This window comes from Ruditapes philippinarum, unplaced genomic scaffold, assembly GCF_026571515.1.
Source record: "Ruditapes philippinarum isolate M1 unplaced genomic scaffold, ASM2657151v2 ctg4130_1_1_1_1, whole genome shotgun sequence".
Taxonomy (NCBI): Eukaryota; Metazoa; Mollusca; class Bivalvia; order Venerida; family Veneridae; genus Ruditapes; species Ruditapes philippinarum.
This window is the reverse complement of record NW_026857556.1, coordinates 45,660-60,700: the sequence shown is the minus strand read 5'-3', so window position 1 is coordinate 60,700 and position 15,041 is coordinate 45,660. Positions and strand designations below refer to the sequence as shown.

Below are 15,041 nucleotides of genomic sequence, written 5' to 3'. Positions count from 1 at the left end.
AGTTGCCCTTAGAACAGGTGGCGACGAGGGGAAAGGTTAGATGTGTGAGCCCTAAGTTTGAACAGACGGTCTGAACGACAGCGCCCTCTGCTGGCCCTTATAATGGCTCCCTACCACTCCATTACTGTCTCATTTTACTCGGGGGTTAATCTGTTCTAATTCTCTTAAGTCGCTGTACATATACCTACGATTTGACTACAATTATTTTAATTTGGCAAATATTGTATGGTAATTGCACAGATTTATCACCTAAAATTGCTTCAAAATTAACTCTTCTTCAGCATGACGGGGACATGTCCGCGGTCTGTATTCTTTGTGCCTTATTGTGGTCTGATATACCTTTACATAAATTGATATAAATAAATACTTTTATGCTGTGCGAATGAAATATAATGCAAGTTGGAGTAGCACAGGTTTTTCTTTAAAACCGCTACGGTTTCCCTTTAAAACCGTTACGTTGAAGTAGCGTCGGTTTCCCTTGAAAACCGGCACGTGACGTTGATAATGTTGAAGGTACTAAAATATCCACACAAAAATCGCTATGTAAATCCTTCTCGCTACAGTTTAACATGGCTCGGTTCTACTTTAAGTGTAACATGGCTAAAAGACCCTATCTAGACGTGGCGGCATGGCCGGGTGGTTCACGCGTCGGACAAAGTAATCAAATGATTACGCAATCAAATGATTGCTATCCGCATGAGATCAAACCCCGTCAGGGGTAAGTCGTTGTTTCCTTGAGCAAGAAACTTTACACTTACTGCTCAGTACTGGTTGGTTCCAGGAACGGATTCGAAAGTGTGTCTATAAGCTTAAAGCCTCCTGCACAATCGAACTAAAATAAATTTTGTATAAACATAAGACTCTAAATGAACCTTAAACCCATTCTTTTCCTAAAATATTTCTTTACCTTGAGTATATAATACTTATTTTAATGAATACTTGTAATAAAGAAGATGAACTCCTATTTCAAAAGAAGAAAATGTCATTTTTATCTACAATTTGAACTGATTCTTTTCAGCGTTCCCCGCCGCAATTCTTCAGCCACCGTTTTATTCCCACGACCAGCCAGCGTAAGTCTTTCATAATAATAATAAAAGAAATAATAAAAATAAAAGAAAAATAAAAATAATAATAATTAATGATAATAATATCAATAGTCGCCTTGTCTATTTATTTATTTTTTCAACTTTAGTTTTGCTCTTTAAAATAGTTGCAATTGAATCTTTAAAAATACTTTTGTCTTCTGTCTTACATTTGTCAAAACATTTTATAACTTTCAGTTGTTATCTATATTTATAATAATTGAGAAAGAAATACATTGTCAATTGGAGCACCTCGGCCGACTTCAATAAGTATTTCCTACGAAGCTGCCAGAGAAAGCCGAGTTGTTACGATTGATACGATGCAATAATATTACGTCATGATTATTATCGTTTAACATTTTATACAGGTATCTCAATTATGGCGGCATCGGATATGTCATAGGTCATGAAATAACACATGGTTTTGATGATCAAGGTATGTTTATTAGAGATAAAGGAAAAAAAGGAGCACATTAAGAACATTTCGAAGCATTGTAGGAGCACATTTTGAATATTTCGAATCATTGTATGAGCACATATATAACATATAGAAGCATTGTAGGAGCACATTTATAACATATAGAAGCATTGTAAGTACACTTTTAGAGAATTTAAAAGCATTGCAGGAACACTTATAGATCAATTAGAAGCATTGTATGAACATTTTAAGAACACTTAGAAGCACGGAAGAAACACATTGAGAATATTTAGAAGCATTGTAGGAGCATATTTATAAAAAATTTATAGCATTGTAAGAGCACATAACATTTTGAAGCATTTTGAGAACACTTTTAGAACATTAAGAAGAATTGAATATGCACATTTAGAACATTTAGAACATTTAGTGGCATTGTATGAACAGACATAGATCATTAAGGATGACAATGATGATGATTTTGTTTATGATGATGATTATGTTGACAATGATGATGATAATGTTGATTATGATGATGTCGAGATTTAAGACATTGATAATGATATTGTTTATAATGATGATAATATTTATGATGATGATAATGATGATAATGATAAAAATGATGATGAAAATATTGATAATGATGATGATAATGATTATATTAATGATGACAATAATGACGAAAATGTTGTAATGATGATGATAACGATTATGATGATGATAATGTTGACAATAATTATAATAATGTTTATGATGATGATAATGATGATGACATTGATGATAATGATGACAATGATGATTGTGTTCTATAGTACATCGTAATTTTTTATATTAATTCCATTGTAGGTCGACTCTATGACAAAATTGGTAATTTGCATAGTTGGTGGTCAGACACGGATGCTGCAAAATTTAAAGAACGTGCTCAGTGCATTATTGACCAGTATAGTAATTTTACAGTTCCAGGAACCGGAGGAATGACTGTAAATATATTATGCTTAATTTACTAAGAAAAAAAAGAAGATAATTCATTTTTATAATCATTTAGATATTGAATAAAATATTTTCTTTTTAAATTATGATGAATAAATGAATAAATGCGGACACTGTAACTAAAATGCTAAAAATATTCAGGTTAAAGACGTTTTCTGGAGTTTTCATAATGACACAAGGGCAGATAACACAAAAACGAGATTTAAGATCGCAATTGTTTTTCGCTTAAAATGTTTCTGTTATCATATTCTAACTACATGCCAAGTTTAAAGAAATTCTAAAGAACAGTTTTATTTTTGCCTACATGTGTCTATATGAAAACTCCCGAAAACGTCCTTAATGAAATGCTTAAAAAAACACTTTATTTTCCGTTTTGAATAAGTATATAAATTAAAAATATTATGTATTTATGCCATACCAAAACTAACTACTTTGACCTGTATAAAGAATTTACCAGAATAATATATTTACTGATTTTGTAGTTAAACGGCGTCAACACACAAGGTGAAAATATCGCTGATAATGGAGGAATCAAGGAAAGCTACTATGTAAATATGTTAATCTTTAACCACGCCTTATATATTTCAAATGGGCAAGTCCATCTCTCAATTCGGACTAAACCATTCATAATTATTGGGTAGATTAAAAAAATATCTACGTACTGTAAAGCTTCTAGCTAGCGCAGACAAAGATCATGGTCTGCTGTTGCTGCAAGGATAGATTTAGTTGTCACTAGTGACTTAGGGTCTTAAAATATATTTTTTTACTATACGTTTAAAGGTCCATTATGCCCAAAAATGCAATTGTTTTTATTTCTCAAAAACCCTTTTTTATTTTTGGTGTTGTTTTATAGTTTCCAAAAAGTTGCCATTATGCCAATTGCCTGAACCAACTATTCTTCTGTTGTATTTTGGCAATGATGACAATAAAAGTGACTTATTGTTTCGCATGAAAGTAAAAAAAAAATCTTTTTATATTTTTCTACTTTTATGACAAATTATTTCACATGTTTTAGCACTACTTTCTGCAGGTCCCAATCATCTTACATGCTCTAAAACCATGATTTAAAACATTGAGAAAATTCATGTTTCCCTTTCTAATGAAGTAGAAGTTTATTCGTTTCTGCATCATAGCAGTATGATTTCTAAAATAGTATGAGATCATGGTTTCATAGTGTGTTATCAGGGAACGTGTTTTTATGTTTGACTATGATACAAAAGAGAAAGAGCATCAAAACACTCGGCAATCTGATTTATACTAGGGGGCTACGCCCACCTCGTACAAATCAGATAGGTTCGTGTTTCGATGCTCTTTCTATTACTTACCAACAACACCCATATGTATGATACTTAATACATTGTACTATCAACATAATTATCTATGGTATTGCTGACCTTCCATTATAGACCAATTCACTTTAAGAATCTCTTTTCACAAGAATTAAAGATATTTTTCTCATGATATCATTGTTTTATTATTTGTTTGGGTCGTCTGACCAAACAAATAATGGTAGCGAAATTTCAGACTCTAATGCTGTTAATTGCAAATGCCGAAATTAGTCCGCTTTTTTGAAGCGGTCACTTCCCTTTATATGTAACACTAAGGCCGAAAAGTTCAGGGGAGATCACTGCGTAAATATGTTCACATGACAGGCGGATCAATTTTCAAGCAAAATAATTCCCGAATGGTCGAAGATTTCTAATATTGTTTTATTCTTTATAGATATACATGCTTATAGTAAGCGTCATGGTTATATACACAAGTGTTAAACAACAGTTAGCGTCGTTACAAACCCTAATTTAGAATAATATGGTTTTCTTCAGGCCTTTACCATATAAATTCACCGTGGCCGAGGGGTTTCGGCGCTCGCTTAGGAAGCGAGAGGACTGGAGTTCAAATCCCAGTTAAGGCAACTTATTATTTTTTCAAATTGTTTAAGTCAAATAAATATTGGATTCAATATCAGTGTTGCAATTAGTCTTACATGTATAGCCAATTTACTACAATTAAAACGCTGGAAAGCATTGGTGGCACTATACAAAAACAAATTGTTTTATAATCTCAAAACCTTCACCTTTCTGACATTCTGAGACCCAAACAAATTCAGTGCCTTCTGTGCTTTGATTATTTATGTGATAAAGATGCTAATTATCTCTTAATCTGGTGACATAATGTACACCTTCACGTGATATGATAATTTCTTACTTGACTAGGATTTCTTTTCACGTGATATATAACGAATTCTTGCTTGTTCCATGACCATCTCTTTCACGTGATATATTCGCACATTGTATAGTCAGTGATTTATATATATTTTACTATTGCATGTTATTCTTGTATTCTTTAGTTTCGTATTTTGTTATCTCTAAGTCATTGATTATATTGGTTATGAAGGCAAGAGACTGAAATGACAAAATGAAAATCAAAGAATTTTTAAATAATCATCACACACGCACATTTTCAACTTTCTGATTTGTCAATGTGTGACGTCACCTTTGTGTGTTTGTCATTGATTAATATATCAATTTGCGCAATTATTGTTTAAAATCAATTATTCGTCGTTAAATGATGTATAATACTATATTTAGAATCATGTATATTAGTAGAAATCTCTTTATTGAGTTATCAATTTGGTTGATATTTTACATATGAATTTAGATGGAGGATTTCTTTCAAAACGGAAGATAAGAACACAAAAAGATCCATTTTAGTTAGTTCACAATAGTACTCCCAAACACTTTGACCGACTTGCTTTTCCTTTCGTAGTTAACAAGTCCATCTTAAAGGCTATGTGTACATCTTGTATCAACGGTCAAAGTGTTTGGTGTACAGTATGATATCTGCAAACAAAACGTTCGAAACAGCTTTTAGTTTTAAGACATAAGGAATTCAGGTGAAAATATTTCTTTGGAAAGAACTTATACATGTATATTTTTGTAAAGAGGTGATTACTCTTCTAACAACAGCTCTGGAGAGGTTGCACTGAATGTTGAAGATGTGTGTAACTGCTGGGAGATGCTTTTTAAACTCTGTTCCTTCTAAGAAGGATTTTTTTCCTTCACTGCCTATATAAGACTTAAACAGCAGGTGTCAAGTGCTGTGTGGCAGCTGTAAAAAGTTGCCCCGTACTTCACTTCAGTGTTGTTATATTTTTCTGGTCCTTCGGGATCATTGATGCCAGCACTATTAAGTGTTGAGAATTGAGTACCGCTCAAGCCGGTGCTAGGGGGCGTGAGGGATGTTGCACATATTCATTATCTCTCATGTACAGACTCAATCAAACCGAGTCTGCAATTCTCTTGTAATTTTGTTGTGATTAATGCTTCTGAGGGATCACTTTGTCTCCAGATGTTTATACTTCACAACAGCAGGTGTCAAGTGCTGTGTGGCAGCTGTAAAAAGTTGCCCCGTACTTCACTTTAATGTTGTTATATTTTTCTGGTCCCCTGGGATCATTGATGCCAGCACTATTAAGTGTTGAGAATAGAGTACCGCTCAAGCCGGTGCTAGGGGGCGTGAGGGATGTTGCACATATTCATTATCTCTCATGTACAGACTCAATCAAACCGAGTCTGCAATTCTCTTGTAATTTTGTTGTGATTAATGCTTCCGAGGGATCACTTTGTTTCCAGATTTTTATAGATCATTACAAGTATACACAAGAAAAGCATTGATGCAAAGCATCAAAGGGCGTCCAAGCAAGAAATGCAGCAAGTGAAGATGAACTAGTAAACATCTGTAAATCAGATATTCTTATAAACTTTTCAATGGTTAATTGGTTTTTACCAGAATTGTATAATATTTATGAATGGCCGGACGAAAGACATAATGTGTTTAAATTTCATTTCCTGCAAAATTCTCCAGTTCGTTATTTATTACCATAGCTTGACACGGATGACCGTTTCGTTAAACTAAAACTACTTCTATAAAAAGATTTCAGACTTTTACAATGAGAAAGTCATCATTCTATTTATAGGTACAGCAATACATAATAACCCACGGTGTACTATGAAAAAAACCGAAGATTAATTGACGGATAAGATAATTTCATTTGAATATGTTTGCATTGTGAAATTCTCCAGTTCGCTATTCATTGTACATATCGCAAAATTTCATGTTTGATAATCAAACACCCTCTTACCAATCGGAATGATCGGCTATTATGATATAAACGCAAAGACCCGAGCAGTTGCAATTGCCCTTTCACAAAATCTGATTTCATTCCATAAGGGGCGTCGCGCTTCGGCGTGGACGCTAAAAATGTGGTATATACGGCCACAGGTAAATTATTTTTAAAGTGGATTGGTCTACAATGAGGACATTTTCCATAAGTATTTCAAATATTAAAAAAATAGAAGTGTATCATTTGAATATTCTGATGAAATTTTATGATGAAGTTTAAAAGCGATTTAGTATGATCATTTTTTTATGATGAAGGATGCTTTTTTGTTCTAGTGTTTTATTTTTATTATTGTTATTATTTTTTATATATTGACATGTTATATTGGACCTTAAAGCTGCATTAAATAAATTTCTTGAAAAAAGAAATAGCTATATTTCGTTAATTAAATATGTTTCATATCGACTCCCGTTCTTATTTTGTTGTCCAAGCAAGCAAGCGAGTTTTATAAGCCCAAAATTCTACAACCTCATTGTGGCGAAATCGGAAGTGTTTCTATTTGCATGAGAAACTCATGAGAAACTCCGCCTTTGGGTCATTCGTACCACAGGAACTTGAAATTCTATCAAATAACCAATATTAATTATAATATCCAAATATACCCCCTATACTATAAAAAGTGTTTTTTTATAGTATAGGGGGTATATTTGGATATTATAATTAATATTGGTTATTTGATAGAATTTCAAGTTCCTGTGTTCGTACTGTTCGAATTGGCTATTCCTTTCATTATCTGTTTACATCAATATTGACAAAATGGGGTGTCGATATCTTACATAAAATCATACTACTTATCGCCTAAATCTTTATCCACCTAATCCATCACTCATTTTTAATGAGTTAAGCATAATAGTGTGGTGGTAGAGTGTTCGCTCTGATAGTGTGGTGATCCTGGTTCGAATCCTGGTAAAGGTTTTTTTTCTATTTCTTTAACTTTTTGTTTTAAGTTCTTTTCTTTACAAAGTACTGGATTTTAGTTCCACGTGAATTTCATTCACACAACTCTATTTGAGAACATTTAGTTATAAACACATTCGCATTCAACATATTAAGTTTAAGACAATACAGTCGTGATTAGGGTAACAAATGAGCAATGGAATAAAAAAATATATTATACAAATGACTCAAATTTTTAAAAATGTGTTGAATAGAATTCGGGGTTTCCAACAGAATAACATTGATAATACTATTTAATCTGTTTAATGACAGTTAAAAATCAAATACATTCAATTTTGCTTAACCGTCATAAGTTTAACTTTAAATTGTGCAAAACGTTATAAAAGAGAAAATGAAAAGTTTAATGACACTATAAAATGTATACTGAAAGGAAAAAACTTACTCAAGAAATGTGCTTAATTGCAGATTTGAACTAAAAAAAGCCATGTTCATAACCTGAACTCTCTAACCACTACGCTACTCGGATTCACGTGTTTGTTTTTTTTTTGTTTTTTTATTCTTCTTTATTTCAATGAAAATGTAAAATGTAATAAATTGTATAATTGAAGAACTTGAACAACTCAATATAATTATCATAATGGTACGACCGGTTAATGTGAACGTTATCGTGTCAATACAAAATCAACAAACATTTTTTAGTAGCAGTGCGAATTAAACGGGTATGTAACACCGCCTTTTGGGGTCAAACGCACTTTGGGGTCGGACCCCAAAGTGCGTTACGTACTTTGGGGTCGGACCCCAGAGTGCGTTACGCACTTTGGGGTCCAATTTCGACCCCAAAGTGCGTTAAACAGGTACATATGCATTTTTTAACATCAGACAAGCGACCGCACTTTGGTGTCATAGAAATTCAATCAATAAAATGAATTCTAATGATGTTTCAAATAATATATTGCAGTCAAAGCCAATGATAAACAACAATAAAGGTATTGAATAGAGGCAAAACATGTGTCCTGAATTATAGTAGAATCAATAGGTATTTTAAAAGAGTGGAGAACTTTCATCAAGTAAAACAAATTGTATCAATTAATAAGCTCAAAATATATTTTTCTCACATTTTCCATTTATTTCAAAAGAATGTACACCTTTCATTAACTCCATTGTTTTTAGCTAATTGCATCATTTTCCTGTTTATTTTTGTTTATACATTTTATAGAATATAATAGTCTTAGCATAGACAAAGGTATAAATTCTGGGAAATCTTAATAAGACATTTCAGTAACAATTGTGTCTGATTATATGTTGAAATAGCCATTTATTTAGCTTATCCAAATGTGACATTTAAGAAACTTGACTAGGTGTAGATCCGGTGTCGCGTAATAATCACACGGGCGTAATTTTACCACGGTTTACTCATGTTTTTTAAAACTTGCCTGTAACTTTATTTACAAACAAAGCGCTGTGAAAATTGGTATAAATCTTCAGCATAGAACAATTATTTCGGTGCATGTATTTGAATATTCTGACAGTATTTATTTTCTCCAGCATATATGCGTGAAATTGAGCTAAATCGCCAAATTTTGCATCTTTCGTATGGCATTTTTAAAAAACCTGCAAGGTTCTAAAAGTATTAAATTTCATGAAAATAAATGCTTTTAAAAACTTGTCAGGGTAAATTAAACTTTGTTTCTTGTCCATTGTTTATTTCTAAATTGGCTAGAACTAATCTTAAAGCTGTAGTTTGAAAAATTGCCAATTTCTCCGAAAAAACTAGGTCAAATTACCCGAAAATTTTGCCGAAAGGGTACCTTAAATTTAAAACTTGTCATTCATTACCATACACATTTATTCTTAAGAATAAAGGTCTAATAACTTGCCAGATATTTTAATATTCACAAATTCAATGATTGTTTTTTGTATCACAAAGGCCATAAATATAATAACACGATTTAAAGCGGCTTAAATATCCTTCGGCCGTTTTTTCAAAAATGGCGGACAAATTCTGTTAAAATGTGATCTATATACTTTCTATTAACTGATTAAGTACGTATGCGTCAGTCATTACAATTGCATAACTTTGATATCAAAAATGTTAAAAAACGTTTTCCCAACACAACAAATCATTTAGACAAAAATGACATTCAAATTAACAATGGAACTCCACAGCTTTACTGCATTTAAGTCAGGCTTATCCATTTTTTTTTGCCAATTGAGGATCATTTAACTATTAATGGTTGTCTGATTTCTGTGCCCATTTCGTTATTTTGTTTTGATTGTGCTTGGGTTACAAGTAGCAAAACCTTGAAGAGAGAACAGAATGAGAAACATATAAAACAATTTATTTGCCACACCACCTTTTATACCTTTTTCAGTATTTTGTGAATATAGGCCCTTCAACCGCAAACACACAAAAAAAGATAAAATGATGAGAGGGGACACTTTTTTCCATGTGTCATAGGGTGATGAGAAAATGTGCAGCCTGACTGGAATCTCGAACCCGGGACCCTAAATAGTGAACACTTCTGAACTGTGACATACTTCCCTGCTATATTGAAATTCTTCCTCAAGTTTCACAGAGTTAAGCAGAAAATGTAAAATTAAATTCTGAGCTAATTATTATTCAGTCACGGTCCCCCATTGGGCGCAAAGTGTCAATGGGTGAGAAAAAAGTGCAGCCCGAGCAGAACCCGAGCCTAAGACCTCTCGGAATACCATATCACTGCTCCTCTACCGACTAGGCTATCTGGGCCGAAATACACTTCATCTCCCCAAATAGTAATAATTCTGACCCCTGCTATATTTAAATTCATCCCTTGAGTTTCACAGGAGTTGACAGAAAAATAAATATAAACTCTGAGCTAATATTCAGTCACGGGTCCCCCCGTTTTGGTGCCAAGTGTCACAGGCCTGGTCACTGAGAAAATCTGCAGCCTGAATGGAACTCAAACCCGGGACTCCAGAATACTGTATCCATGGCTCTATCCGGCCGCTTACACATCATCTCCGTTAAATAGGGAACAGTTCTGAAACCATGACATTACTCCCCTGCTATATTGAAATTCATCCTCTAATTTCAGAGTTACCGAGAATTGAGCCGCGTCACGACAAAACAAACATAATGGTTTTGCATCCGCGCAGTCTGATCAGGATCCATGCTGTTTGCTTGCAAACCCTATAACAAGAACAGAAACTGATTGCAAAACCAGCATGGGATCCTGATCAGACTGCACGGAATTGCGCAGGCTGGTTGGATTCATGCTGGTCTCAAACCCATTAAGTTGGTTTTGTCGTGACGTGGTCAAGTGTAAATTTAACTCTGAGCAATATTCAGTCATGTCCCCTGTTGGGTGCCAAGTGTTACCAGGGTGAGAAAAATTGTGCAGCCTGACCGGAACTTGAACCCGAGACCCTCGGAATACTGTACTGCGGCTCTTACTCATTTTAAGCTATCCGGCCACTTTTAAAATCATCTCTCCTAATATAGTGAATAGTTTCTGAAACCGTGACATACTCCCCTGCTATATTTGAAGTTCATCCTCAAAATTTACTGAGTTACAGAGAAATGTAATTAAAATCTGAGCTATATTCAGTCACGGTCCCCCGTTTGGCCCCAAGTGTCACAGGTGAGAAAAAATGTGCAGCCTGACCGGAACTCAAACCTAGGACCCACGGAATTAGTGTACAGCATCTCTACCACCGGAGTTATCAAGCCACTTACACATCATCTCCCCTAAATAGTGATACAGTTCTGAACCGTGACTATAAAAAAATCATTTTGTTGCCCCATATTTAGCGTAGAATCGCCTTAAAATTTGGCGTTTAATCATACTGTCACCTGTACCGTGGCCAATCGATGACTCTCTATCTTTTCATTATTTTGTTCTGTTGCAGTCAAGGGGCGAAAAAAAAGTGAAGTGAAGAAAGCAACAAAACAAAACAAAATATTGTGCAGCCTGATCAGGACTCAAACCTAAGAAACCTCGAAACATATACCACGGCTCTACCGAATGAAGCTTTCCCGCCTCATATACATTTTCTCCCCTAGAAGCTATTGACATACTTTCCCTGCTATATTTAAATTCATCCTCAAAGTTTCTCAGGGTTACAAAGCAATGTGAATTAACTCTGGGCTATATTCAGTCACAGCTTTCAAATTGGGTACCAAATGTCACAGGGTGAGAAGAATGTGCAGCCCGACCGGGACTCGTACCTAAGTACCCTTGGAATACCATACCACAAGCTCTTACCAACTGAGCTATCCAGGGGCTTACACATTTTCTTCCTGAACCGTGACACAATAAAAATATAGTATTTACATCAAGGACTTGCCTTTTGTAAAACAAGTTAAATACCAAAAGTATTGAGGGTAGGTCTTGTTTATTATAGTGTCACCACTACTGTAATGGCCAGCCAATTTCTGCCTTATGAAGAGACACCTATTAATTGCCTTGCATTACAATTTGTACCTCCCAACTTCCTACCACTATGCCAGCTTCAAGGCGGATTAGAAATTTGGAACCATCATTTAAACTACCCTAGCAAGCTCCAAGAAGCTGGCTTTTTAGGATACGAAAGTGCCCAAGAAAACCATTCATACTTCAGTCTACCTTCCCTGTGGGGGCTTGAACTTCAACCTCACAAATTGAAGGTCAGGACACCTTAACCACTAGGCCAACGATACCAAATACAGTACACACTGGAAATATGTGTCTTTGTTTTGTTGGTTTTATGTTCACATTGACACAGTATAGGTCATTATCGCGATCGTTCCTAGCTTTTACGGTGGAGGAACACCTCAGGTGCCCTTCCAGCAGGGTTCGAATTTAGGCACTCGCAAACACGCTAATAGCTTGTAGAAATTCTGGAATAGCGAAGTAACAATAAAAGACACTCTCATTTATTAAGCGAGTGAATAAAAAAGGACCGAAAATATAAAAAAGTCGTTCTTCAATAAATGTGTGTGTATAAATTGACACAAAACTTATAACGCCGCGAAATAAAAGACAGTTCGTGCGCATTTTCGCTATAAATTTAATTGCGGAAATCCGATTTTTAGGGGTATTGCCCATTTTTTGGCATTTGCGTTTGAAAAAAATGACGTCAATCGGTGTACCCGCGAACTACGATTGGTAGATAATTTTGTAACCGTCTCTGATTGGTCTTTATAAATAGTAGACATGTACTGGAAAATCCGATTCCTTTGTTTGTTTCCATTTTACGCCGTTTCCAAACAGTTTTTCTTTAGTCTTATAGGCGGTCCGTTATGCTTGACTTTATCAAGTGAAATAAACAAGTGTCAAAATTGTCTCAAAGTCTATAATCGAATTTTCTAATGACGAAACGGCCGACGGACACATCTGATGGAGATTCTATTGCATCTAAATATCAAAGGAAACGTCTGAGAAGGCAGTAACTGCAAGCTTGAAACCTGTAAGAACTTAATGTTCACGCTGGATATTGTTATTGGGTTTCATCAAACCGTGACTCAAATGGCCTGCAAAACATGTAAAATATTTTGCACCTGCGACAGAAGTATCTATAGACTAAGGAATTTATATTAATTAGATTTTTCTGTCTATTTATTAACCAGAATGGAAAGAAAATTTGTCTTGCCACTTTTCTGTCCATTATGTTCGTCTTGTAATGTCCAATCTTTTATATGCGTCTTGAGGCGATGTGGTGGGGTGCAATAAAAACTGCCTAGGCTAGGGAGGGGTATCGCCATTTTTTTTTTGTTAGGTTGTAGAAACTGCCTAGGCTAGAGGGGTAAGGTCCGATATTTTATTTAAGAAGGGCTATCACTTAGCATAGACATTCTATTTCAAACATTACATGATCCATGGCATAATTCTCTCATAATGAGGTAAGTCTATTTTTTCAAAAGCTATGACTTTTGTCATTTTATAACAATCCACCTTTATTATCCTATGCATATGGTCAGAGAAAGTGAAGAGGCCAACTACAACTCTCATTTATGGCCTGAGAACTTGATATGATTTTGTACATCATAATTTTAAAAAAAATGCGTTCTCAATTCAGGCTTAGTCACTTTCTATTTTAGCCAGTTAGCACTAAATGCACAACTTAATTTTAGCAGTAGAATAAATTATTGCTAAATTTCGAACCCTGTCTTCCATGATTATATCAGCTTACTGAATGCTGCCAAACCTTGAGTAGAACCACCACATTCCCCGTAAGCGAAGTCTGGATAGCTTCCTCACATGAAAGAATCCAAGTTCTCTGTTCAGAATTACGAACCCACAGCGCGTGAGGGGCAAGTGATTTGAAGTCAACAACTTTAACCACTCGGCCAGGGACGCCCCCTGAAATATGTATTTTACCCTTTGTTGAAATTTTACAAACCGGATATCTGGTGAAAATCCTGCAGGAACCACATCATTCTGTAAATAAATTTACCTTTTAATTTCTAAAATTCAACAGTTGTTTTCTTTATTAGGCGTGTCACAACAAAACCAACATAGTGCGTTTGCGACCCAGCATAGGATCCAGACCCAGCTCTGCGCTCGCGCAGTTCTGATCAATCCATTGCTTTCGCTTACAAACCCCTAATAAAAGTAAAGAATGATAGCTACACAGCATTGGATCCTGATCAGACTTTTCTCTGCGCTCGTCTGGATCCTATATTTGCTGGTCGGCATACCCATTATGTTGGTTTTGGTCGTGACACGCTCATATATACTATGAACATATGTTTATTTCATTGTCACTCCACCAATATCACTTATACAAGTTAATCAATTTGTAGAATTACATGCAACAAATTAAAAATGTTTAATGCATATAAAACTAATTTAATCTTTAGTCCAGTTTGATTATTGATATATTTTTATAAATTTAGGATCTATCAAAAGATTCTTATAAAGTCCCTACCAAATTGGTAATTTTGTAATTAACACGGTTGAGAAAAATTGCAGCACCTGAACAGGACTCTAACACCCGGGACACTCATAATACCTTACTAAGCTCATACTGTCTGAGCTTATTAAGCTGCTTTTTACACAATCACTCTCCTAAAATAGTATACAGTTTCTGAACCAATTTATTAATTACTTCTCCGCTAATATTGAAGTTTGTCGGTTAATACAGAGCTATGTGAATAACTCTTAGCTATATGCAGTCAATATATGCAACAAGGATTGGGCGCTCAATTTGTAACCGAGTAGGGAGAAAAATTTTGCAACCTGACCGGATTTGAACCCGGGGACCCTCAAAGTTACCATACCATAACTTGACTGACTGAGCGTATATGTGCCACTTATCCACATTTCTTTCCCTTAACAGTAAACAGTTATGATAGGCATGACATTAATGCCTACCAATAAAATACAAATTACTATGTATTTAACCTTCATAGAAAAGTTTTGTTATTCATTATGAATAAATTGCAAACTAAGTTAAATGGTAAATCTTATTCCATTAGGAGAGGTGATGTGTTGTTGAGTTGTAAATCTTTTGA

The 15,041-nt window shown here is 34.6% G+C and overlaps 1 protein-coding gene across 1 annotated transcript in view; it reads left to right on the top strand.

The window, feature by feature from the left end:
• LOC132750155 (neprilysin-like) overlaps window positions 1-15,041 on the top strand; it is a gene marked incomplete at its 5' end in the record, with an annotated part of 55,007 nt that overhangs the window by 23,809 nt on the left and 16,157 nt on the right. The window contains 4 exons of the mRNA XM_060740101.1: window positions 1,019-1,070; window positions 1,451-1,518; window positions 2,344-2,477; window positions 2,970-2,991. Coding sequence (XP_060596084.1) covers window positions 1,019-1,070; window positions 1,451-1,518; window positions 2,344-2,477; window positions 2,970-2,991 — 276 coding nt within the window. The remainder of the gene's footprint in view (window positions 1-1,018; window positions 1,071-1,450; window positions 1,519-2,343; window positions 2,478-2,969; window positions 2,992-15,041) is intronic.